General features: G+C 37.7%; 1 protein-coding gene across 4 annotated transcripts in view; it reads right to left on the reverse strand.

Annotated features, from left to right (window-relative positions):
* The window catches only part of LOC132819161 (calcium uptake protein 3, mitochondrial-like), a 175,062-nt gene that overhangs the window by 30,055 nt on the left and 119,656 nt on the right, over positions 1-25,351 (reverse strand). For 3 of the 4 annotated variants that reach the window (XM_060830587.1, XM_060830596.1, XM_060830578.1), the window contains 2 exons: positions 10,446-10,554; positions 7,321-7,478 (listed from right to left, as the gene is read on the reverse strand). In XM_060830587.1, the coding sequence (XP_060686570.1) occupies positions 7,321-7,478; positions 10,446-10,554 (267 nt within the window). The remainder of the gene's footprint in view (positions 1-7,320; positions 7,479-10,445; positions 10,555-25,351) is intronic. The other variant, XM_060830605.1, reaches the window with a different exon arrangement.

The raw sequence follows: 25,351 nt of genomic DNA on the forward strand, positions 1-25,351 counted from the left end.
TGATGCCACAAACTTGGCTCTGACTACACCACTGAGGAACCAATGCGTTCACCAGCTTCCATAATAGAAAATTGATTTGAATGAAAGCTCCCAATGGACTCCTACACTGTGTATGCACGTTTATCTTGACTGCTTGGTGGCCATCCATTCCCTTCTGCCTCCAGGCCTTTTAGCTGTGATGTGATCACCTCTCGGAACATGATCTGAAAATGTGTTGCTGGAAAAGCACAGCAAGTCAGGCAGCATCCAAGGAGCAGGAGAATCAACGTTTCAGGCATGAGCTCTTCTTCAGGAATTAGGAATCCTCTCAGAACATGATATCAATGTAAAGCTCAGCTTCATGGAGGTGCCACAGTGATCCCAGCTACTGCTAGAGTTTTGAAATCTGGAGCTCAAGATTCTGTAGCCGCCAGAATTTTGTAGAACATCTAGGACGAGCAGCGGTCTATAACTTCACACATCAAAGGCTGGACGTTCCACTCATTAGAGCTGAGCTCCTATCTCACTTAAATGGAATAAATTCATTTGCCTTACATCAGTTTTACCCTGATTTGGATTACTTACATTACTTTATTATATTAGCCCTAGTTTTCCTTTACCACTAGTGATTCTCAATTAAATCCAAGCATTGCTACTTTGAAATGATACACTTCTCTAATTTACACCCATTTAAAGACAATCCTCAGTTGACATTTCAGACTAATCTTTGACTTTACAGATTTTCTGTGATGTCAATATTGCTTTTATCAGAGAGAGAAACTCTCAATTACATGGTCATCTTAGATTTCTATACTGACTTGCTAGGCAGCACGTTTGAAATAATAAATGATAATTAGACCATGAGTTAGTTTGCTCACTAATCCCTAAATTGAACCCATGCAGTCAAATAGGCTGTTGAAAAATAAATGGCAAAGAATGAGTTTTATGCTAAGCATTAGACAGGGAAGCTGGACCCAAAAGATTATATTCTACATCATCAGTTACCTACAGTTGATTTTATTAGTTAAGCAAATATTTCTGATCAATCTCTTAACTACATTAGCCTAAACACAATTCCAAAGTTGTTAATATGATCAAATAGAAACAAATTTAATTGAAGTATTACAATAATGTATATCAAACCATAATAATTAAACTGGAAAGATATGATTGAAGAAGAGTCCACAAATAAAATCTCTCAAACAAAAGTCTTCATAATGTTTGAAGTGAGCTCACTGTTACAACCACACTAGATCTTGTGTTATGCAAAACTGTATTGTCAGACCTCATCGAGGAAGGTGTGGTCAATTATAGAACATGAAGGACACCAGGAAATTGACAATACCAAACAACTCAGAGAAAGTGAGGACTGCAGATGCTGGAGATCAGAGCTGAAAATGTGTTGCTGGAAAAGCGCAGCATGTCAGGCAGCATCCAAGGAGCAGAAGAATTGACGTTTCAGGCGAAGGGCTCATGCCCGAAACATCAATTCTCCTGCTCCTTGGATGCTGCCTGACCTGCTGCGCTTTTCCAGCAACACATTTTCAGTTCAATACCAAACAACTCCTTTGGTAAAAGGAATGGTACCTACATAATACATGTCAACATCTTAGAGAAAGTAAGTGTAGACTGAAACATGAAATTCAGAGCTATGCCTGATTTCCATTCAGTTAGTAGATCTCAGCTTTCCAAATACACTAAGCTCTTTCATCTTTTTCATCTCCGGGTTGCTTTTGCCTTGATCAGACCCTAGGTGTAGAAATTAATGTGTGCTGTGGAATTCTCATTTCTCTCAGTGATGAACATCCTGCTTGCATGCTGAGCTGTTGGTAATTGTTTGCAATCCATGTACATAAATATAGGCTGGAGTGTGAATGGAGTTGGAAAAGTTGGCATTAGTCTCTTTCACTGCCATCTTGCTTCAAAGAAGAAAATCATGATTGTCAAAGCAATAGTGCTCAAACTATCACACCTTGGAAGGGGACACAATCTAAATGAATACCAGTAACTGCTTTTAAAATACTCAAAAACAAAGGTTCAAAATAGACAATTGTCTCAAGAAATAGTCGAGCACAGACCAATTCTTAGACCTTATCTTGAGCGACCGCAGTTAAATTTTTAAAAAAAATTCAACTTCCAGGTATGTCAACACAATTCTTTTCCAAATGCAACAAACTCCAAGGATGTATAAGATATTAAAATTATTTTTTAAAATTCTTGTTTTAACTTTGATAGACATTTTAATACTAGTATAACCCAATAGATGGCAGCAAAGTTTACTAAAAATTTTCATTACAATCAGCCCCAAAAAATCCTGATGAACAGTGTCTGCAATAGCAAGACATACCTGTTGCATGTTGCAGTGCCAATCACCCAAATCTCATTCAAAGACTAAGGGTCAATCCAATTAGTTAGCAACGATAGAAGATGAACAACTACTGAGTCATAATGAGGCACTTGCTTTAACAAGTCATAGTTTATTGTGTGATAGAAATAATGACAAGATATATAGGCTAATTACACTGACCAACAGGAGCCAGAGATGACATATCTTTCTCCACTGGAACCTCGTGCTGGACTTCTCCAATTCTTCACCCAGTACTGTGGGATATCATCAGACTGAGTGAAACTTAATATAGTTTCAACACTAACATTTTCAGAGCTCACATAATATTAACTATGTCTGTTTAATGTCCTTGATACTTTGTGCTGCATACTACTATTAGGACAGAATGCAAACAACACAGCACCCTCTACAAGCATCCAATTAATAGAAGAACCTCCTTAAACAATCCAATTAAAAGATTGTGAAATGAGTAGGGCAAGATATGATCAAGGAAATGTAAGTTACAGGAGAAAATTAGGTACAGAGAGAGAAATAAAGGAAAGTAAAGGATGAATAGATTGAGGCAGAGGGTAAAAGGGCAAAGAGAAAGTAATTGTTCATTTGTTTTGAAAATACTCTAGTAAACAAAAGCTAAGGAATAAGACTTCACACTTGTAATTTTAATTGTTTTACTGAGAGCGGGTTGGCTGATAATTAATTAATACTTATCACTATGTTGAAATGATACTTAATTGTTTCTCTTGACTTTGTGAGATGAGTTTATCGCTGATCTACAACACAAAGGCTGCAAAATGCAATTAAATTGAGAACCGTCACTTTTGTGAAGCAGTACATCTCTAATAGCAAATCAATTTTCACAATTGATAAGACTTCTGTTCTTGCTTGAGGTTGCTGTGAAAAGTAATAGAAACCTTTATCACCAGTCTATTATTTTTAAACTATTTTTTGGGCTTATCAATATTACTTGCAACAGCATCTCCTCCAAGAGCTGATTAGTTTGACATCCACGATTGGAGATATTGGCTTGAATTTTGTGGTCAAGGGACAGGACTTTCTACTAACATTGAAGAAAACTGATGGAAAGGAATAGCAGTCACTAATTTTATAATTCCAATGCAGATGTTAGGAGATTACAGGGTGACCTGGACAAGTTACGCGAATGAGCAGATGCAGTTTAATGTGGATACATGTATGGTTATCCACTTTGGTGGCAAGAACAGGAAGGCAGATTACTACCTCAATGCAATCTATTTAGGTAAAGGGGCAATACAGAGAGATCTGGGTGTTCTTGTACACCAGTCAATGAAGGCAAGCATGCAGGTACAGCAGGTAGTGAAGAAGGCTAATAGCATGCTGGCCTTCATAACAAGAGGAATTGAATATAGAAGCAAAGAGGGCTTCTGCAGCTGTACAGGGCCCTGGTGAGACCACACCTCGAGTACTGTGTGCAGTTCTGGTCTCCAAATTTGAGGAAAGACATTCTGGCTATTGAGGGAGTGCAGCGTAGGTTCACGAGGTCAATTCCTGGAATGACGGGATTACCTTACACTGAAAGACTGAAGCGACTGGGGCTTGTATACCCTTGAGTTTAGAAGACTGAGAGGGGATCTGATTGAGACATATAAGATTATGAAAGGATTGGACACTCTGGCAGCAGGAAACATGTTTCCGCTGATGGGTGAGTGCCGAACCAGAGGACACAGCTTAAAAATACAGTGTAGACCATTTAGGACAGAGATTCATGGGTGTGTGGAATGCTCTGCCCCAAAGGGCAGCGGAGGCCTAGTCTCTGGATTCATTTAAGAAAGAGTTGGATAGAGCTCTCAATAGTGGAATCAAGGGTTGTGGAGATAAGGCAGGAAGAGGGTACTAATTAGGAATGATCAGCCATGATCATATTGAATGGTGGTGCAGGCTCGAAGGGCTGAATGGCCTACTCCTGTACCTATTGTCTAACTTTCATTTTGACACATCTATATGGTTCTAGGAACAGTACTCTCATAAAAAACAGTATATAAAAAGTTGAAATTCATGTTAAGTGTTAGGAACAGAGGAAGGGATGATAGGTAGACATCTCTTCTTCCTTCCCATACCTCTTAACTAAAAGCATGTTTTTTTTCAAAAAATGTTTTCAGTCCAAATGCTTTAATTGTTAGTAATAAGTAGATGGCATATTTTTCTATGTTTTAAAAGAAAATAAATGTTTAGTATTCAACACCCAAATAACAACTGTACACACACTCAGGAAAGGATTACAGAAACAGCCATATAGTTATATTTTATAATTTCAATTTTTCTTTGTTCCATTTGCTCTTCCCTTTGGTGAAGGCTTAAAACAATGGAGATGTGTAATCTTTCTGAGCTACATAAGTAAAGCTCCAGTAATTTAGAAGAATTGATTTGTTGTTATATATTTGCAGTAACAGATTTATCTTATTATATACCATTTAGGGTGCAAAAGCAGAGCCTGCTATTGTTCAAATAGAAAGTTCAACTCAGGTCAGAAGAAGGATCACTGGTCTGAACGTTAATTCTGATTTCTCTCCATAGGTGCTACCAGACCTGCTGAACTTTCCCAGCAATTTCTGTTGATGTTTTAACTCAGGTCTATGCCTACATGTGGCCTCAGATCAGATGTTTTTGTTAAGACTCTTTTTTTTGCTCTTGCTGCTGGCATAGATTTTCTGCCAGCCTGATCAAATATGCCTTATTAAACCTTCATCAGAAATCTTGTGTCTGTCATGTGTCCAAAGCATCCCTTTTGATTGTCCTCATAAATAGTTCCTGATAGTTAGGCCAATTGTTTGAAAATATATCATATCATTTTCATAAAATAGAGCTTTTTCATACATTACTGCTAGCTTAAAAATTTGGAGTTAAAGAGCATTTACTTAGCTGGAGATATGAAGCCACTACCAAAGGAAAGGAAGTTTTAATTACTTCACAACTTATACAGATATGAAAAATAGCTCAATGTTCTTAGAGTTCCATGTGCATTGGCAAGGAAATCAGTCACCTCACTACCCAAATTCATTTTGTGGGTCTGGGAAGTGTCCACTTTTGGTTTATATTATATAAATTATTCAAAGAACTCATTTTGTATTGATTCCATCTCCAAAATTGCAACAGTACAGCTAGTGGAAAAAGGCATTAGTGACATTAACTTTCAAATTTCCCTATTTAATTCTGCAGCTGTGAACATCACAAGTTGCTGTCAATTTTATCAAGTAATTGTGGGAGATGCCACAGTTTTGCTCACAATTATAACTGCAAATTTTGGACCATTGTGCTTCTATCTAACTACTATTAACCTGACCACAAAATGTGAAGAAACAACTATTCCACCTGGTATCATTGATAATCTGAGGGATTTTGATCACTAACTGCACCACTGGTATGACGATCAAATATACAATTGTGTTGGTTTGATGGAGGGAGCAACTTAATATCCTCCTTGGAGCACAATAATATGTTTAAAATTATACAATGACCCAACGAATTGGAGATACTGGACATATATGGCAGCAAGAAAGTAAACAGATGCCTTTTCATCAAAAAGTCTCAAAATAAGTAATGAACTATAATGCCAAATATTATTTGGATTCAGCAAAGGTAATGCCATTGACTGTGAAGGGGAAATTGTTAGACTCTCTCTTGTTTGAAACAGGTATTGCTTGGCACTTGTGGGCATGAACATTGCTTGTCAGTTATCAGCCCAAGCTTGGATATTGTCCAGATCATGCTCATTTGGAGACAAACTTTCCAAATGAGGATGTTGAACATTGTGCATCATCAGCCAACATTCCCACTTCTGATCATATGATGGAGAGAAGGTCATTAACATTGCAGCTAAAAGTCATTGGGCACGGGACTCTAATCTAAGGAACTCCTGCAGAGATGTTCCAGAACTCCAGCAGCCACATTTTCCTTTGAGTTAGGTGTGACTACAAGTGTGGATTTTTTGTTTCCCTCCCTGATTCCAATTGACTTTAAGTGTGCCAGGACCCCTTGATACTATACACAGTCAAATGCAGCCTGTATATGATGGACAGTCACTCTCACTTCCCCTCTTGAGCTCAGTACTTTTGTCCAGTTCTGGACCAAGATTGTAATAAGGTCAGGAGCTACTTGGTCCTGGCAGAACCCCAACTGAGTGCCAGTGAGAAGGTTCTATTAGATGACAAGACTGCTTTTGTGCTAAACATTGCTTTCTGTTTACACCGCTGAGACATCTGCTGATGCAACACCTGATGCTGCACTCATACATAAGTACAATCTGTAACTATATAGGTACTGCATTATTTACCCAAGTTTCTATTATGTGTTAATCCAAAAATAATTGCTAGAAATTCAAGGTTGCTGAATTCTGCATAGTCCTCTTAATTCATCTATAACAAAATACAACCTATGATTTTAAATAATGTTTACACCTTATGTTTGCATGTGTAAATTTTAGAAGCAACACAAAATTTGGTATGATAGTTAGTATTCTACAATTTCGTTTGAATACTGCCAAAATGAGGACAGGAAATCTCTAAGTTGAAATAATGTGAACACCACTTCTGCTACGATAATGTGCAAATTTATGAAGCATTTAAAAAATTATGGACAGTAAATAGTGTATAAAGAAATTCAAAAACAATCTTTGAATCTGTCCACAGTGGATTGTCCATTTAAGTAGGCCATGCTTTAAATGGATGAAAGATTTAAAGAAACACAGTTACGTACTACGACTAAATTTTATAAAGGTATCCTTGGAAGTTTAAACATTAAATAGTGATCTGAGATAACACTGAGCTAATCCAGTAGTGCTACTGTTTACTTCAGCTACACGTGCTTGGTATTGTAGTTGTTTTCAAATGCATTAAAGATGTAATATGTGTTTTTAGATTGCAAGATTCTAGGGTAATTATCACCCATTAAGTTGTAAAGATAAGCAAATATTCTTTCAAAGCAATTTACCATTAATCTTTTATAAAACTATATGTGCCTACCCTAAATCCTCTGTGCAGTCGATCTTTCATAACACCAATGAATTCTTTGTAACTTAGTTGATCATCTTTGTCCACATCAAAGATTTTGAAGACTGTATTTACCAAGTGTGAAGAAAGCTTCAGGCCTGTAGCCACATATACAGCACGCTTAAACTCATCTGGATAAACAGCAAAAGCATTAAAAGTGAGACTGTAAATTGCATTTAGAAAAGCCTAAATACCCAGTCAAGAACCTTTTTACATTTTTGACCAAGTTAGAAACAAGAATTTTAATAATGTCTTCTCTACCAAAGTACACTTCATACGACAAAATTAAAAGCTAGCTTGCAGAATTGTATGGACTCTGTACAATATAATTTTCAGAAGTTATACTGTATACACAGCTGCAAAAAAAAAAGTTTGAGTAAGTAGATGATTCATCAAAAAAGTGATCTCTGAAATTTAAAGTGTTAAAAATGACTTCAATTCAAAGATTTGGTAAATGAATAAATGTTTTGGCAAGTGTTACAGCTTGCTGTTTTGTTTTAGTTAGTGGCAATTTTCTAAATACACAAATATTTTCATATATATCTATGACATTCTATTATCTGGTACCATAATGATTGAAAACAAGTTTTAATACACAACACTCGGCTAAAAACTATTTTTCATAGTTTTCTATATATCTCATGTATGAGTTGAATCCTGACTTTTAACTCCAAAGCTTTGTGCTTATTACCTGCTCACCACAGAAGTCAAATTTTCCCTGGCTCAAATCTACTTAATAGAATCGTTAATAGGGCATCACTGAAGGTTGCTTTTCAAGTCTTCGTGTCTTCATATGTCAATTTGTGATGGCAAACCTACCATCTTGCTGATGCAAGCTCCTACCCTAAAATTTGCAACATGGTAAGATGAAGAACAGGAAATACTCGGCCCAGTTTAAACTTAAGTGTATTAAAATTACAGAGCAGATGAATTATATGGCAACTAGAAAATTCAAGGTATCAGAAAAGAATGTTAGCAATCGAAGGAAGCTTTGCACAGCCTTGACTGATGCCTAAGAATAAATGCACAAACAGAAAAAAAATTTGGTTGCCATTAGAAAACAAAGCTGCAGAATACATTTAAAAAATTGTCGGAATGGAATCTTTCTCCTGGATAGCCAGCTGAATCTTTACCCAAAAATAAACAAGAAAGTTGGATTTCAAACCAGTCCTAATTGTCCACCAGATTTAAGAGAAGAAACAAATTCACATTGCAACAGAAAATCAAAGTATCACAGCGACTTCTACTAGAATTTGATAAACCAAACATCAGTAAAATAATGAATATAGTTAAGCCTATACTGGTTCAAGGGAAGAGTGTCCATGACTTCTGACATGTCACTTAGTCGAATGGTGAGCAAAACTGAACTGAAAGCAATAGCTGCAGAGACAACTAGTCATGAAAATAGCTTAATAGGATAAAACTCAAACTAATTACGAAATCCACAAAAAAACGCTTCTAAAACAGACATCTTCAATAAAATTGTCATTGTGCACATTCATTATAAAGATTGAATAGATGAAGGTGGTTTGAAAATATGGCTGAGGAAACTTTGGAATTTCCAACCAGGATTATGTAAAAAAGAAGTCTTCACATCTGGGCCGTTTTGGATCACAATTTGTGCATATCGCTGTTGCTAAAATTAGATCGCAACATGATGACATTGATGTGACTGCTGATAGTCTTGCCAGCATTGTTCACAAATGCCTGTGTCTCTGATCAAGGTCTTCAAGAATATCATGGAGAAAAAAAAAGTAATAATGGATGAGTGAAGCCATTCACCAAAGAAGGCAGCACAAGCACTCCAATGTTATTAATCCTGTATGATTGAATTGTAGAGGCTGGGTCGAAATCAGAACAGAGACTGTTGTTAAATCATTCAAGAAATGTGGGATATTCAATGCACTTGATGATATTTGTTTGTGGAATGTTAAGGATGATGACAACATAACTTCTGATGATGATGGAGTTGATTATGTTGCCGCTCAATAAGTAGATTGGGATCAGTTATTTGATTCTGAAGGTAAGAATGATTAAATGAATTTTAATACATCTTGAGTGGCAGCTCTGCCACTAAGTAATATTCTTTTCTATACTGTGAAAAAAGTGAGTGAAGTTGTTTAAGTTAGATGGCTTTTGCCATTGATGAAATTGATAAAGTTAGCATACAGAAATTACTGTCTCTCTCAATGAAAGTTATTATTTAATAATTTTTTTAAAATAAAAATACTTTTTGACTGCTTTCCTCTAATTTAGGGCATAGGGTTTGACAGGAGTAGTTTCTGACTTGACAACTCTGCAATAGCATTGTGATGGAAAATGATGGATTTCAACCTCTAAACAGTGCTTCTAGAGTAAGAATCAATTTTCTATTTTTCAAACAAAGAATTAGTTTTAGAAACTCTACTTTTACATGAATATACAGGATATATATTTCCTCACAATTCACTACCAAAGCTTATATTACTCTGGAGCCAGTCAAGCAAGGTTTTATATTCGCATCAAGCCCCTTCATGACTGTTTCACCCACCATCTACCACATTTTGTTCCTCAGATTTTTATCACATTTTTGGCCAGCTTTTTGCTTTATTTTCATGCTAGTTCTGCTAAGTCAATTTTGTAGATGTTTCACCCACCATCTACAACATTCAGGACATAAACTAAATAACCTTAAGAAAACTACAAAAGAAAATTTAGTCTGTGCATTATGTAAAAAAATCTGTCAGTGAGATTAAAACAGTAACATCTGCAAATTTGACTTAGAACTAGCATGAAAATAAAGCCAAAAACTAGCAAAACATGTGATAAAAATCTGAGGAACAAAACAAGGCAAATTAAACAAATGTTTACAATATCAATGGAAACCGTTAACCTCAGCTGAAAGGCCTTAAAACTATCTTACTAGATATTATGTACATTTATGCTAATAACTCCAAATATGTAAGTAAATATGCAAAGCAGACTTTGAGGTGTAAAACCTCCTTTGCTAATCAAAGCACAAACTGAAATTAGGTAATGGGCAAAATAATTTTCCAATGAAGTTGTTCTTATAAAAACACTTTGAAATTAATACACCAGCATTATACAACTTGGCTCACCTTGCCCAATTGATCGATTTGCAAAATTATACATCTGCATTGCAATGGCAAAGTCCTCCAAATTATTCAGGAATTGAAAGAAAGATCTGAATTCATCAAAAGTGATGCCCTAAAATGTAAACAATATATTAGTATCATGTGAAACATTTTGTAACTCAAGTAGTATATAGGCTTCAATTAAGAGGTCTATAATTGTAACTGATTGGGCACTACATTTGATTTATTGCTGTGGGGTTCCATAACTAACACTTCATGTGTGATATGACCTAGCAATAGAAGGTTAATACTAGACTTGATGATCAGTCAGAGTGAAAAATCTTTGAAGGTCAGCAAACTTTCCACAGATTAGGTCAAAGATTCTTTCACCTGTTCTTTTCAACACAATAAAACTGAAATAAAGTTTTGGGAAAAAAAAGCACTCTTTAATGAGTGCCAAGTACTAATTGTTTACTTACAACATTCAGGCAACTTTTAGTGTCTGTAAACATAGCCGTCTAAAGCAGATCTTTTGACTTTTGACACCAAGTAAAAGATTTGCTCATGTCTGTCTGAAAATTTTAACCTTTAGAACATTGCACAACTTCACCTACTGCCCTATTTGTATCCTTCTGAAGGCAAGAAAAGTAACTAAAACCAAAGAAAAGCAAATTTTGTTTCATAGTAAAATGGAAATAAAAAATTACTACATTACAAAAATTAAGCAAATGGACGAAATCACAGATAATGAGTATCTTCATTCAGCTTTTTTGGTATGACCAAGGACCATTGTGAACAGTACAATGGCTTAATAACTTTTATATCAATAAAAAGCTTAATTTCTGTATTCCAGGTCATATCTTTTCTTCCACATAGATGTTTATTGTTGTGTCTTCTGAGGCAACAGTTAACTAAATTTTAAGATGCATTTTGACACCTGTAGATTTCTCTAATGACCATCATCTTTGGTTGAGAAATAGGCAGTCAATTTATTTCCAGGTTTTGATCAATACTAGTAAATTCAAACTGACTTTCACAGGCCCGTAATAGCAAGCTTAGAGGCAACGTTGATGGGAAAATTGAGGGGAGATGCATGGGAGTGGGTCCCCAATATGTTCCCGCCTCCAGGGAAATTTCCCATTGGGTGGCAAGGTGGCTCAGTGGTTAGCACTGCTGCCTCACAGCACTAGGTCCCAGGTTCAATTCTAGCCTCGGGTGACTGTCTGTGTAGAGCTTGCACATTCTCCCCTTGTCTGGGTGGGTTTTCTCCAGGTGCTCCGGTTTCCTCCCATAGTCCAAAGATGTGCAGGTCAGGTGAATTGGCCATGCTAAATTGCCCATAGTGTTACGTGCATGGGAAATAGGTCTGGGTGGGTTACTCTTCAGAGGGTCGGTGTGGACTGATTGGGCCGAAGGGCCCATTTCCATGCTGTAGGTAATGTAATGTAATATATAAGATCTAGATCAACTACCTAGACTATGGAGGTAGACAGTCAATTGAGCTGATTATGGATGCAATTAGGTCTAATTTTGCAGGTGTACAAGTTTTTGCCACTGGTAAACTGGCATACAGCAGATGAGAAGGCCACGATCTCCATGGAGACAGCCAGCTGCAGCAGGCTGCGGAAGTATTGGAGCTGGTGGCCCGTGCCATGGCAGAAATATCCAATCCAAATCATGGACCTAACATGTTTTTGCTCTGTTTGAGGGACTGGAAAGTTTTACTCTAATTACATGTTAATCCATCTTGATATGTTTTAGTCTGTTTCTCCAGGCAAGGCTGCTCAGGATCTGAAATTGCTGGATCTTTAATTGGGCTCTCACATTGAAGAACCCACTGGTCATTCTCTGAAAATGGCCAGTTAGGGGATTCTAACAGGAAGACTGCATGATCAAGATAGCTACTGGTGTGGACTGGGATCCACACCTGATCCCAGATATCGAGGCACTGAAGTTTATAGGAATATCTAGTCAGAATTTGTTGTGTTTGCCATCTTTCCTCTGAATTAGCAAGTCATGAATTAAAATCCCACTCGACTGTGCTGAGCACATAGCAAAAGCTAAGGGAGTGCTGTACTGTTGGAGAATCATACAAAAGGCCCTTCAGCCCACTGAGTTTGTTCACCAAAATAGAAATCACTCTGTTGATTTGACATTAAATTGGGGCTCCATTAGTTCTTTAGAGTTGGTAGATGAATGCATGAATTCAGCTTTTTTTTGGTATGACCAAAACCTTCCCTGCCACTCAATAAGATCATGGTTGATCGGTTTATGGCCTCAACTTCATACTCCTGCTCACTCTTGATAACTTTCAATTCCCTTGTTAATCAAGAATCAGAGGTTGGTTATCTCAATTAGCTAAATAGCTGTTTTGTGATGCAGAGTCATGCCAACAGTGCTGGTTCAATTCCCATACCAACTGAGGTCACCTTGAAGGTCCCACCATTGCACCTTCCCTTGCCTGAGGTGTGGTGACCCTCATATTAAAATCATAATTAGTCTTATCTCTTTTACAAGAGGGTAGCTTGGTGGTCCCGTAGAACAATGAGGACTTTCATCATCAATATATCTACATCTGCCCTAAAAATAAACCATGACTTTGCCTCCACCACTCCCTGGGGAAGTTAAATTTTAAAAATTCAAAGGTGTAACAGTTACACTTTGATACTGTTTAATGAAGACAGAGAAATTGGACTGTTTTATCTCTCACACAACGCACTTAATCTAGTGTAATATTAAAGTATTAGTGCTTGGGATCTTTATGCAAATTGGCGGCCATGTTTGCCTATGTTACACCTGTGGCTATATTTGAGAAGTACTTTATTGACCATTTAAGCACTTCAAACTTCAAGCTTGCCTGAGAGCCAAGACTCAAGAACACATTTATTTGCTTACATATGCATAGAAAAATGTTAACTTCACCGGATTGATATCTCAATCTTGAGAATGCTAGAATACATGAGCAGGAACGTATTGCTGTGGCTATTTCACGTGCTGGTCAGATCAGAATGTGTGTGGAAAACCTATTACCACAGAGAGGTCATGGAGGCCAAATCTTAAGTGTACTTAAGACAGAGATAGATGGGTTCTTGATTAGTAAAGGGATCAAAGCTTAGAGGGAATTTTGAATAGCATATTAGACTCGATAGAAAATAGTACATAGAAAAGTACAGTATAGAACAGGCCCTTTGGCCTACGATGTTGTACCTACGCACCCCTCAATTCTTCGAAGAACTCAATAAAATTAGCGAGGCACGACCTACCCCTCACAAAGCCATGCTGTCTTTAATCATGCTTTGCTTTTCCAAATTGTCATAAATCTTATCCCTCAGAATTCTTTCCAAAACCTTGCTGACCAAGGAGTAAGACTGAGTGGTCTGTAATTGCCAGGGGTTTTCCTATTACAGAGGAACCTCAATTATCCGAATACCAATTATCCGAAAATTGGATTATCCGAAAGAGATCTCGAGGTCCCGATAGAAACATTATATCAAAGACAGTGATTGCGTCTTTTGTTTACAGTGTTTAAACAGGCACTGTATCCAAATGACTGACCTCCCGCCCCACACTTTACCTGGAGTTCTATGTAAGGGTGTACCCTAACCTCCCCCTTCCCTAGATAATCTGACCAACATTGTCCTGTGCTGTACAAGGCAGAGGTGGAACCTGTCAAAAAGTTGCAGTAAAATGTTGTGGGGGTGTGTGTGTGTGCACGCGCGCGAGATTTAGAGACTTACCCCACAAAGGCAGCAGCAGTCTTATTGTTGGTGTCCAGTCTGGCTGCCCTGGAGAGGGCGTGGGAGTACTGTTAGACACTGGGGGTGGCAGGGCCAGTGCTGGACAGGGATGGGGGGGGGGGGGGGTGCGGGGCAAGTGTTGGACGAGTTTGGGGGATGGGGGGAGAAAGGTATTGGACAGGTGGGGGGAGGTGTTGGCTGGGGGGGCGGGGTCTTGTGCACCATGTGCTTCTGCAGTCTCCTGAACTGGGTGCAGACTTTAAAAACTTGGAGCCCCAGAGGAAAGGCATTTAATCGATCAACCGAATAAGCAATTATCTGAACGAAATAGTGCCCACCCATCTCGTTCGGATAATCTAGATTCCCCTGTACCTTTCTTGAAAAGAGAAAGGACATTCGCCTCCTTCCAATCCTCTGGTATGACTCCTGTGGAGAGTGAGGAAGCAAAGATCTTCACCAGTGATTTAGCAATCTCCTTTCTCGCTTTCTGGAGCGACCTAGGATAAATCTGATCTGGCCCTGGGGATTTATCAATCTTAATGTTTGCCAAAATTTCCAACACAAAACCTTCAAGCTTGATCTGTTCAAGCCCATATCTCAGTTCAATGGGCCGAATGGACTAATTCTGCTCTTATATCTTTAGGTCTTGCAATTATAATGTTAGTTTTTTCAAGATTTCTTTTGTCAAAGGGACAATGTGTATTTGTACAAGGATAAGAGATGTCAAGCGCTTGTATTTTCTATTATTGATATTGTATTGGGCTGGTTGATTGGCACATTTGTAGGATTATTGCAGTTTGTTCAAACTGTGAATGGGCATTTTTGTTTTAAATTGACTAGTTTCATACATACCATTGTTACATAGAAGGGCTTTCTAAAATAAGGGTCACATGAGATTTTAATATTTGGATGCAAAGTTTAAGGCAAAAATGACAGTTGAATCAGCTGCATGTGAACAAAGATTGGAGATGGTCAAAAAGGCTTTGTCCCATTATTTATTCAGTATTAGGCCCACTTGCCCTCAAGTCGCCATACATCAACATATGCCCCAATCCTTCCCAATATATTCTCAGCCTCCATGCCAACCCATACTTCCCACATATATTGAACCAACTCACAACTCCCCACCCACTCACACTACCCCTTACAGCCACAAGGTCAACCTAGTCCCTACTCATGATACTCCACATATCTCTAGATTATCCCAAGTCAACTTAATGTCAACACACAGCCAGTTCTGCACCAATTGCCCTTCTATCCTCCGGGTCAACTTATCCAATATCCACCAGAAGCAGACATCAGATGTCATATCATGTTCACAAAATATGAAAACTTTTGCTATTCATGAAATCTGAATTACTATATTTAAATACACAAGTGTTTATTGCCCTTTATAAAATATTTCTATTCATAGCCTCACATCAAACACAGCTAATCCTTTAACAACCTATTTGAGATTTCAAACTGTGACCTTATAACCTCCCCAGTATTATGATTATAGGTTGTGGAAAGCAACCAATTCATTATGCCATGTGATAATGTTTAAGGTAATGGCAACAAACATCAATTGAAACTATTATGAGTTTTTTCAACTTTCAAAAACAGGCAGTCTTCTATTCAATTATTAAAGGCTTTCTATTGAAATAACCCAACAGCTTTACAGTTCCACAGATTTGAAATGCTCCTGAAGGGCAAATATGATCTTTCAAGATTTGAAATGCTCACACTGCAGGATTACACCCTTGCTACAGCAGAAAGGGGCCCTGCTGACTTTGTGTTCCACATGGTAGACTGGTTAGCAAGGTTAGATCACATGGATTCCACAGTAAGCTAGCCAACTGAATACAAAATTAGCTTGAAGGTAGGAGACAGAAGGTGGTAGTAGAGGTTTGTTTTCTTGACTGGAGGCCTGTGACCAGCTGAGTACTGCAAAGATTAGTGCTGGGTCCACTGTTTTTCATTATTTACATAAATGATTTAGATGTGAGGATAGGAGAAATGGTTAGAAAGTTTGCATATGACACCAAAATTGGTGGTGTCGTGAACAGTTAAGAAGGTTACCTCAGAGTGCAATGGGACCTAGATCAGATGTATCAATGGGCTGAGGAGTAGCAGATGGAGTTTAATTTAGATAAATCTGAGGTGTTGCATTTTTACAAAGCAATCCAGGACAGCACTTATACAGTTAATGGTAGGCCCTGGGAAGTGTTCCAGAACAAACAGACCAAGGGGTGCAGATGCGTTGTTCCTTAAAAGTGGAGTCGCAGGTAGATAGAGTTCTGAAGGCGGCAATCGGCATGCTTGCCTTCATTGGTCAGTGCATCGAGTATAGGAGTTGGATGTTGTTATGTAGCTGTACTTTTAGAATATAGCATTCAATTTTGGTCTCCCTGCTATAGGAAAGAAGTTACTAAACTTGAAAGAGGTTCAGAAAAGACTTATAAGGAAGTTGCTGGGATTGGCGGGCTTGAGATATTGGGAAAGACTGAATAGGCTGGGGCTTTTATCCCCTGTAGCATCAGATGCTGAGGGGTGATCTTATAGAAATTTATAAAATCATGACAGGCATGGATAGGGTGAATAGCCAAGGTCTTTTTCCTAAGGGAGGTGTTTCAAAACTAGAGTGTATAGGTTTAAGATGAGGGGGGGGGGGGGGGAAATTTATAAAGGGCTTGAGGGGTAAGTTTTTCACACAGAGGGTGGTGTGTGTATAGCATGAGTTCCAGAGGAAGTGGTGGAGGCTTGTGCTATTACAACATTTAAGAGGAATCTGGCTGAATACACAAATAAAGAAGGGTATGAAGGGATATGGGTCAAATACTGGCAAATTGGACAAAATCAGTTTAGGATATCTGTTTGGCATGGACGAGTTGGACCAAAGAGTCTGTGTCCATATAACTATGGCTTATGGGAATCACATCATAACACACTCTCTTCTGAAAAAAAAGGGGGGTGAGGGGGGGGAACTTCTCCCTGAAATATCTATGAATCTGCCAAAAGCAGACTATAACTTGTCAGAAACAGGAGAATTCAAACACAGTTAATTTGTTGTTTTGTGCTACCACTGAAGGATGACTATTGCCCAGGGTTCAAGGCAAGCTCCTGACTCTTTGAAACTGTGCAATGAAATCCTTTATTCTTTATGCCCATCTGAACAAAGGTTAGTTTACTGTCTCATCTAAAAGATTACTCCTCTAAAACACACACTAATTACTGCAATGAATAGTCAGCCTAGATAACGTCCTGGAATAGGTCTTAGACTCAATCTTTTAAATCAGCGGATATAGAACTATTAATGACTAAGCTGGCAGTTATGACCAAATAAATGTGAGAAAATATTACATAATTGCAAAAAAACAGATGAACAAATTCAAGAAGAAATCAGAAATGAGAATTTATGAAAATTTGGGAGTATAGTAACCAGGGAACAGAAAATAGAGCATATTTTCTGTTTTGATTTGAACTGTCTCTGATAAATTTTAATCAATATAGTGGCATAACTTTTGATTATTGTAATATCTGTCTATTTGAACTAGTGATAAGTAATGGTCTGCAGAAACAGATTGTAGTTAATTAATTGTACACAATTATAGAATCAGGTTGCTCCTATTGTTATTTCAATTCTGGCATTGCATACCTTAGTGACACTCAGATCAGAGTGTTGGTGAAAGAAAGCAATGCTCTTAGGGGTGGGGAAAAATGGGAAGGAAAGACACTCTTTAGCATCTGGGTGTGTGAGCAGTATTTAATTGGTAATACTGAGGATATATAGGTAATAGAAAAATAGTAGACACAGAAAAACACAGTTGGAAAGGGAAAACTAGCTTTTTGAAGGTGAAGAAATCAACTATTTGATGAGAAAAGTAAAAAATTCTAAATTTGATTTATTACTGGAAATTGATTGCTGTCAGAACTTGACTCCATATTTACGTTGATATTGTATCCATTTGATCTATAATATCAAAATGAAATTACATACAAATAAAAATGTAAAATACTGCATGTCAGATTAAGTACAAAAAGCTGGAACTCAGTTCAAATCAAATTTTAGTAATTCATTCTCCATGGAAAAAGAATCTAGTAATGATAGATTTTCTAAGATGAGACTGTGAAGTTATGCAATGTGTCCAATATGCAAAATAAACAGATTTTTCTGGTTTCACCAGTTTAACTGTCAAAGCTATTAACACGAAGCAATTTAAAGCAAATAGAATGTTTGCACTTTTTCAAAGAAAGATTAAGCTGATCCTTCTATAAACAAAAACAGAAGGAATATATCCAAAACATCCCACACCTGAAGGATTACCTGTAACACCAGCTCTATTGATTTGCATTGATGCAATTACTTACCACAAGATTTTTCTATCCCTCAGATACACCACTGATAACAGACATCTGTTATCAACAAATGAAGTGATGAACAATAACACTTACTATTCTCAGTAGTTGAATTCTTAAAATTTCTCCACCTAATGATAAGATTCTGACATCAATAAACTTAATGATTGGCCAATTAAATCATTGATTTATTTTAAAGTGATTTTTAAGGACAATATTTAGGTGATCATTCTAAAGTGATGAAACCTGTTTTTATAATGAAATTTTCAGAATATAAAGGCTGCACCAGAGTACCAAAATGAATTAAAAATTGACTAATTTCTGTGGTTTCTGATAATTGACAAATGGGCAGATAGCCCTAGAAGAGTACAGGTTGTTCTCCTCTAATGCGCATTTTGTCAATGCAATTTGGCTGTAACATGATTGGTGAATTGAGGATTTTTCTTAAAAATACAAACTCCTACCGGCTATTATAAAATTTCCATCCTTGACAATAGGTGCTGTGGTGCGTGGAGGACATCACATGTTGAGCAGGCTTGCACGCTAGCTGGTAAAGTGCTTCATGAAAGGTACAGTGCTGTACTCAGTAATTTTAGTTCCTGTTTTTTGCAAATTTGACCGTGTTTTCCATGAGTATGGAAGGAAAAAGTTGCAAGAATGTAAACAGGAAACACCCAGTTGAAAAATTGTGGGTGGTGACTGTTAAAGAAAGGCTATAACATTGAACAGAAGCTAGATGTTATACAGTGTTTTGAGTGGAATGGAAGAGTATGTGATATTATTCGTGCAACAGGTATAAAGGAGTCTACGCTATACACCATTAGAGACAATGCAGAAAGAATTAAAGCAACCTGAATTGCTGGAACAAGTCTGAGTGCTAGAAAGTCTGAGAGATCACGAACAAAGGAACTTGAGGGGATGGAGAGGCTTCTAAGTGTATGGATAGAAGATCAATTGGAAAAGTGTCCTAGGACCACCTGTCTCATCATAAAACAAAGCCTCATCAATTTATGAAGACCTAAGGAAAAAAAATAGCAGAAACTCCTGCTGATGTGCCTGCCTTCAGCACTAGTAGTGGCGGGTTTGTTGGATTTAAGAACTGTTATGCTTTTCATAACAAAGTTAAGTGGCACAGCTGCCAGTGCAGACGAGGAATGTGTGCTGGCATTTCCTCCTGTGGTGAAAACCTTGTTTGAGGAAGAAGGCTACACCTTAGCTCAAATCTTCTATTTGGACAAGATAGATTTATACTGAAAGTGAATGCCATCCAGAACTGACATTTCTAAGAATGAAACACACGCTCCAGGTTTTAAGGTTGCAAAGAGTTGTATGGCTGTATTGTTGGGTTACCAATGCTAGTGGAGCTTTAAAGCTTAAGTCTGTGGTGCTCTATCACTGTGCCAACCTGTGAGTCTTGAAAGGTTACCTTAAGGCCACTCCAGATTTTTACTTCAGGCCAAGCAAAAGAGGTTGGATGACGGGATGACCTTACTGTTGATGTATTTGAGGATGTTCTGAGAAATTATTGCAGGAGAAAAAATTTGCATTTCAAGATTCTCCTCATTCTGGACAATGCACTAAGCAATCTTTCCACCATTGGTGAGCTTTCTGAAACATCTCTGAACCCAACCTCTCTCATTCAACCCATGAACTAGGGTGCCATAGCAGCTTTCAAGCACATGCCCAAGCAGCTGATTGCAGCTACAGAGAGGGATAATGAGGATGGTGTTCTTCAATTTTGGGAGAGCTTTAACATTAAGAATGCTATTGACATCATTGTGCAGGCCTTGGGTGATGGCAGTAAGGACTGCTTGCATGCAGTTTGGCTGAAGCTTCTCATAGATGTTCTTCATGATTTTGAACTGTCAGAGGAGTTTCCAGCAATCAAAGAACATTGTGTCACTCTTGTAAAGCAAGGGGGATTTGAAGAAGTGGAGATTGAGAAGGTCAAGGAGTTGCTTGAATCCCATTGTGAAGATCTCGCCACAGCTAATCTACAGCAATTTGTTGCTATGAGGAAAACTGAAGTTTGAAATGATGGCAACAAGTCCAGGATGTAGCACCACGAGAACTTTCCACTTCTCTTTTGTCTTCTATCCTGAGGGAAGTTGAGAAGCAGTTTCAGTTCTTAGCGACAATGACTACAATGTAGAACGCAGCAGGACAGCAGTTCATGGCGTAAAGTCTTATCGGGCACTCTATGAGCAGCTTCTTTATGAAAAAAGAAAAACTGCAAAGCAGCAAAAACTAAATGCTTTTTTAAAGCCAACCCCCAAGAAACAGTCTGAAGACAATGAACCACACCCATCCAATTATGGATTAAATATTTTCTTTCATCGCAACCCTGCACACAGAACTGCACCTGAAAATAAAGATGATGCTGATGACGAACCTCAGCCTGTCTTAATACAGTATTGTAACTCAGCAAACTCAGAAACCCCTTAAAATGTTACATTTATTGTATTATTTCATTAAAATTTATGACTTTAACTTTTCTTTTAAGACTGTGCTATTGTTCGTTAGGCTAACTACTATTTTTGTTTTGATGTTTACTGATATTTTTGGTGGTTTGCCCCAACCTTGTTTTCCCATTGGCCCCATTATTTCTATTACACGATTTTCTATAACACGAGGTAGCACGAGAATGTAACTACCGCGTTATAGCAGAACAGATAATATGAGAAGAATTGTATAATATGGGACTCTATGGTTCAAAATATAATTGCCCCGTAGAACAGCTGGAAATGCTGTGCCCACACTCAGTGCACTGCTTTGCTTTCTTTATTTTTTCTCCATTATTTCTTCACAGTTTAACACATTTCACTCACCAAAGTAAGGTGGTACGATCATTGCACTTAGTTAATCAGTCTATCATGTGCAAAAGAAATTGATACTTGTTTTCATGATCAATTTTTTAAAACATTATTGCACTACCCTTACTTCACTTTCACCAGACTTTTTAAGAATTATTTATTAAAGTCAAAAGACGAGATCAGGCCATTTAGCCCCATCATTCCTAAATACATTTTTTTTCAAATCTTAATTCCATGATTAATTTTGCATGCATTCATACTTTTACTTCACAAATAAACATGCTTTAAAATTTTCAACATGGTCTTCTGGGCAGTGCATTAAATTCCACAGTTATGTTCCATTATTCAGGATTCCTCCAGTACTGCAGTTATTCATTCAATTCCCTTAATTAGTGCAAGAGCTCATTCAGGTCACACTTGCTTGTTTCAGGATATAAAATTGTATTTTATTTTACTGCTTGGAAGTACTAGATATTTCTTTGGATTCAATATCACTGGCTATTTTAGAATGAGGCTTTGCATGTTTAATGTAAATTTAGCAATAATCGAGATAATTGTTATTTTGATTTTAAATTATCTTTGATTGGAAGTGGATGTCAGTGGAGAGGCGAGGATTTATTACACAACACTAATTGCCCTTGAGAAGGTAGTTGTTTGGGAACATCATTTCAACAAGGCACCACACACAACAACACAGAGGAACTACTAAAGACCAGAGGAAAATCGCCTATACAGCGTATTCAAAAAGAACAGGTACCCAATGAAAACAGTCTGCAGATTTCTCAGCGACAAACCCAAACAAGCAGACAAAACATGCCGAGAAACCCTAGCCACTCTCCACTACAAAGACATCTCGGAAATGACTGCTAGATACTCAGACCTCTTGGTATCGTGGTAGCTCACAAACCCACCCACACATTAAAACAGCAGCTAATGAATTTAAAAGATCCTACACGGACAACAAGCAAAACAAATGTCATTTACAAAATACCTTGGAAGAACTGTAACAAACACTATATTGGACAAACAAGCAGAAAACTAGCCACTAGGATATATGAACATCACCTTGCCACAAAAAGACATGACCCACTATCACAAATATCCTTACATACAGATGTGGAAAGAACCGTCTAAAAATGAATCTTCCAACTCAGCGAGCAAAATTACATCCAGAACCTCCAAATGGCGTTTAAAGTTTGATGCCACCTTTCTGGTGGTCCCTGTGATTCTGAATGATATGCAGTGGATTTGAATTGTTTTATTCTTAAGCAATCCATAACTTCTCTGAATAATTTTGATGTAAAATTTGACCCTTGATCTGATTGTATCACTGTGGGTAGTCCATACCTAGTGAAAAATTTGAGTACCTCTTCTATTGTGTGATATTGCATAATGGAATGGCCTCTGGAAATCTACAGATACATATATTATCATCAACAAAAACTGATTCCCACTTTTTATTTTCAGTAGGGGTCTACGCAATCAATTAAGATCCCTTGTAAAAGGATCCTCAAATACATGGATGGGCATTAAAGGTTTTATCACTACCTGAGGTTTTCCAATAACCTGACATGTATAACATATCTGGCAAAATTCAACTACATCCTTATGCGGTCCAAGCCAGTAAAAATGTTTTTGTAATTTGGCTTGATTTTTCCTTACCCCTTAATAACCTCCTACTAGTAATTCATGTGTTACCTGCAACACCTCCTTTCTATAACCCACTGGTAATACAACATAATGAATTTCTGCCCATTTCTTATCCACTTGAATATGTGATAGTGTCCATTTGCTCATTAAGACATAATTTTTGAGACAGTAACATTCTGGAATAAACACAATTTCTTTAGCTTACACTTTTTGATACAATTGCTTCAGTTTTTCATCTTTCTGTTGTAATTTAGTTAATTTCTCTGAACTAAAAATATCCACTTTGTCCTCCACCTGTGCTTGTTTTTGTTTCTCTCAACCATTCAATCAAACAGGATCTCCAATCATTCCACTACAACCTCTATCTTTATTCTTTGATTTCTCCTCCTGTTTCAACCAGTGGCTTTGTGGCCTTGTTGTCAGAGTCAGGAAAAATCCCAGGATATACTTTCTGTAATATCTCAGTTGCCTGATTTTCCATTGGCTTTTCAACCACAGCAGGCAGCAGTCCTACATATGATCCAGCAATGTCATTTCCAAGGAGAAGTTGTACTCCTTGGATAAAGTGTAAATTAATTTGCCCACTACTGATGTAACAATCCCCAAGACTGGTCTGTAATTCCCAGGGTTGTCCTTCTTCCTTTTCTTGAACAAGGGAATAATGTTTGTCACCTTCTAATCATCTAGTGGACACCAAAGCTCATCACCAAAGGTGCAACAATCTCCTCCCTCGCTTCCCGTAACATTGGATATATCCCGTATGGCCTAGGGGATTTATTTATCCTCATGTTTTTCAAAATTTCAAGCACATCCACCTTCTTAACTTCAAACTGTTTCAGCATATCAGCCTGTTTCACACTGTCCTCACAAAAGACAAGGTCCCTCTCACCAGGGAATACTGAAGCAAAATATTAAGGACCTCCCTTACCTCCTCTGACTCCAAGCACAAAGTTCCCTCCACTATCCCTGATTAGCCCTACCCTCACTCTGACCATTGCTGTAGCTTACTTTATTACAGCGAAATCATCCTAGCCTTTTTACTTCTCTTTTCTCTTCATAGTTTCTCACAGGGTAAAAAAGAAACCTACTTGTGCCTTACCAACTGAGGATTTCTCTGTTCCCCAACTTTTGTTTTTCACAGAGTGAAATTGATGTTGGAAGACAAACTTTGATTTATGAACCAACTCATTATCATCAGCCACTTCAGTTGCTAATCTCACTATTTTAACTCTCTGATCTTCCACGTGAGTTCTCACTACTTCAGGAAGTGAATGTTTGAACTCCAAAATAATCGTCTCTTGAAGAGCGTTATATGTTTGATCTATTTAATGCCCTTATCCAACTATCAAAATAACTTTGTTTGATTCTTGCAAACTCAGTGTAGGTTTGACCATGGTCCCTCAGATTCCTGAAACATTGTCTGCAGACATCTGGTACGAGCTCATATGTACTTAAGATGAATTTCTTCACCTCATCATACTCCCCAGACACCTCCTCTGATAGTGATGCAAAAACCTCACTAGCTCTACCTACCAACTTCGCTTGGATCAACAAAACCCACATGGTCATTGGCCACTTCATTTGTTTAGCCATTTTTTCAAATGAAATTAAGAATGCTTCTACACCCTTCTTGTCAAGTTTAGACAATGCTTGGACATATTTAAACCACCAGACATTTGGATATGATGTTTGCTCGTTCTCATTAAGCCTATCTTCACCCTTTTAAGTCAACTTTCCTGTTTAATTACCAAATTCTGAAGTTCAAACTCTCACTCCTTCTGCTTTTCTTCTCTCTTTCTCCCTTTATTCCTAGAAAACCTCCTTCTTTCCTTTGTTCTGCCAGGGCTATTCTTTCCTTTTCTTTTTCCTGTTTTTAATCGTAATTCAAACAGTTTCAGTTCTTTTTTGTGTTCAAGCTGCAATTGAATTCTAGCCATTTCCAAACACTCTAATGGTATTTCCAGCAAATTTAAGTGCTCAAGCTATTGCTGGAATTACCTCCCCTTTTCTCACAAAGACAACCCCAACTTCAGCTTGTCTGCCCATTCCAACAGCTTTGCGCTGCTCACATTTTGTAAAACTCTGGAAGTTATTTAGAGTCATGGACAGAATCATAGAGATGTACAGCATGGAAAAAATACAGCATGGTCCAACTCATCCATGTCGACCAGATATTCTAACCTATTCTAGTCCCATTTGCCAGCACTTGGCCCTCTAAACCCTTCCTATTCATATACCCATCCAGATGTCTTCTAAATGCTGTAATTGTACCAGCCTCCACCATCTCCTCTGGCAGTTCATTTCATACATGTTAACACCCTCTATGGGAAAATGTTGCTCCTTAGGTTGCTTTTATATATTTCCCCTCTTACCCTGAAATTATGCCCTCTAG

Source organism: Hemiscyllium ocellatum, chromosome 1 (genome assembly GCF_020745735.1).
Source record: "Hemiscyllium ocellatum isolate sHemOce1 chromosome 1, sHemOce1.pat.X.cur, whole genome shotgun sequence".
NCBI lineage: Eukaryota > Metazoa > Chordata > Chondrichthyes > Orectolobiformes > Hemiscylliidae > Hemiscyllium > Hemiscyllium ocellatum.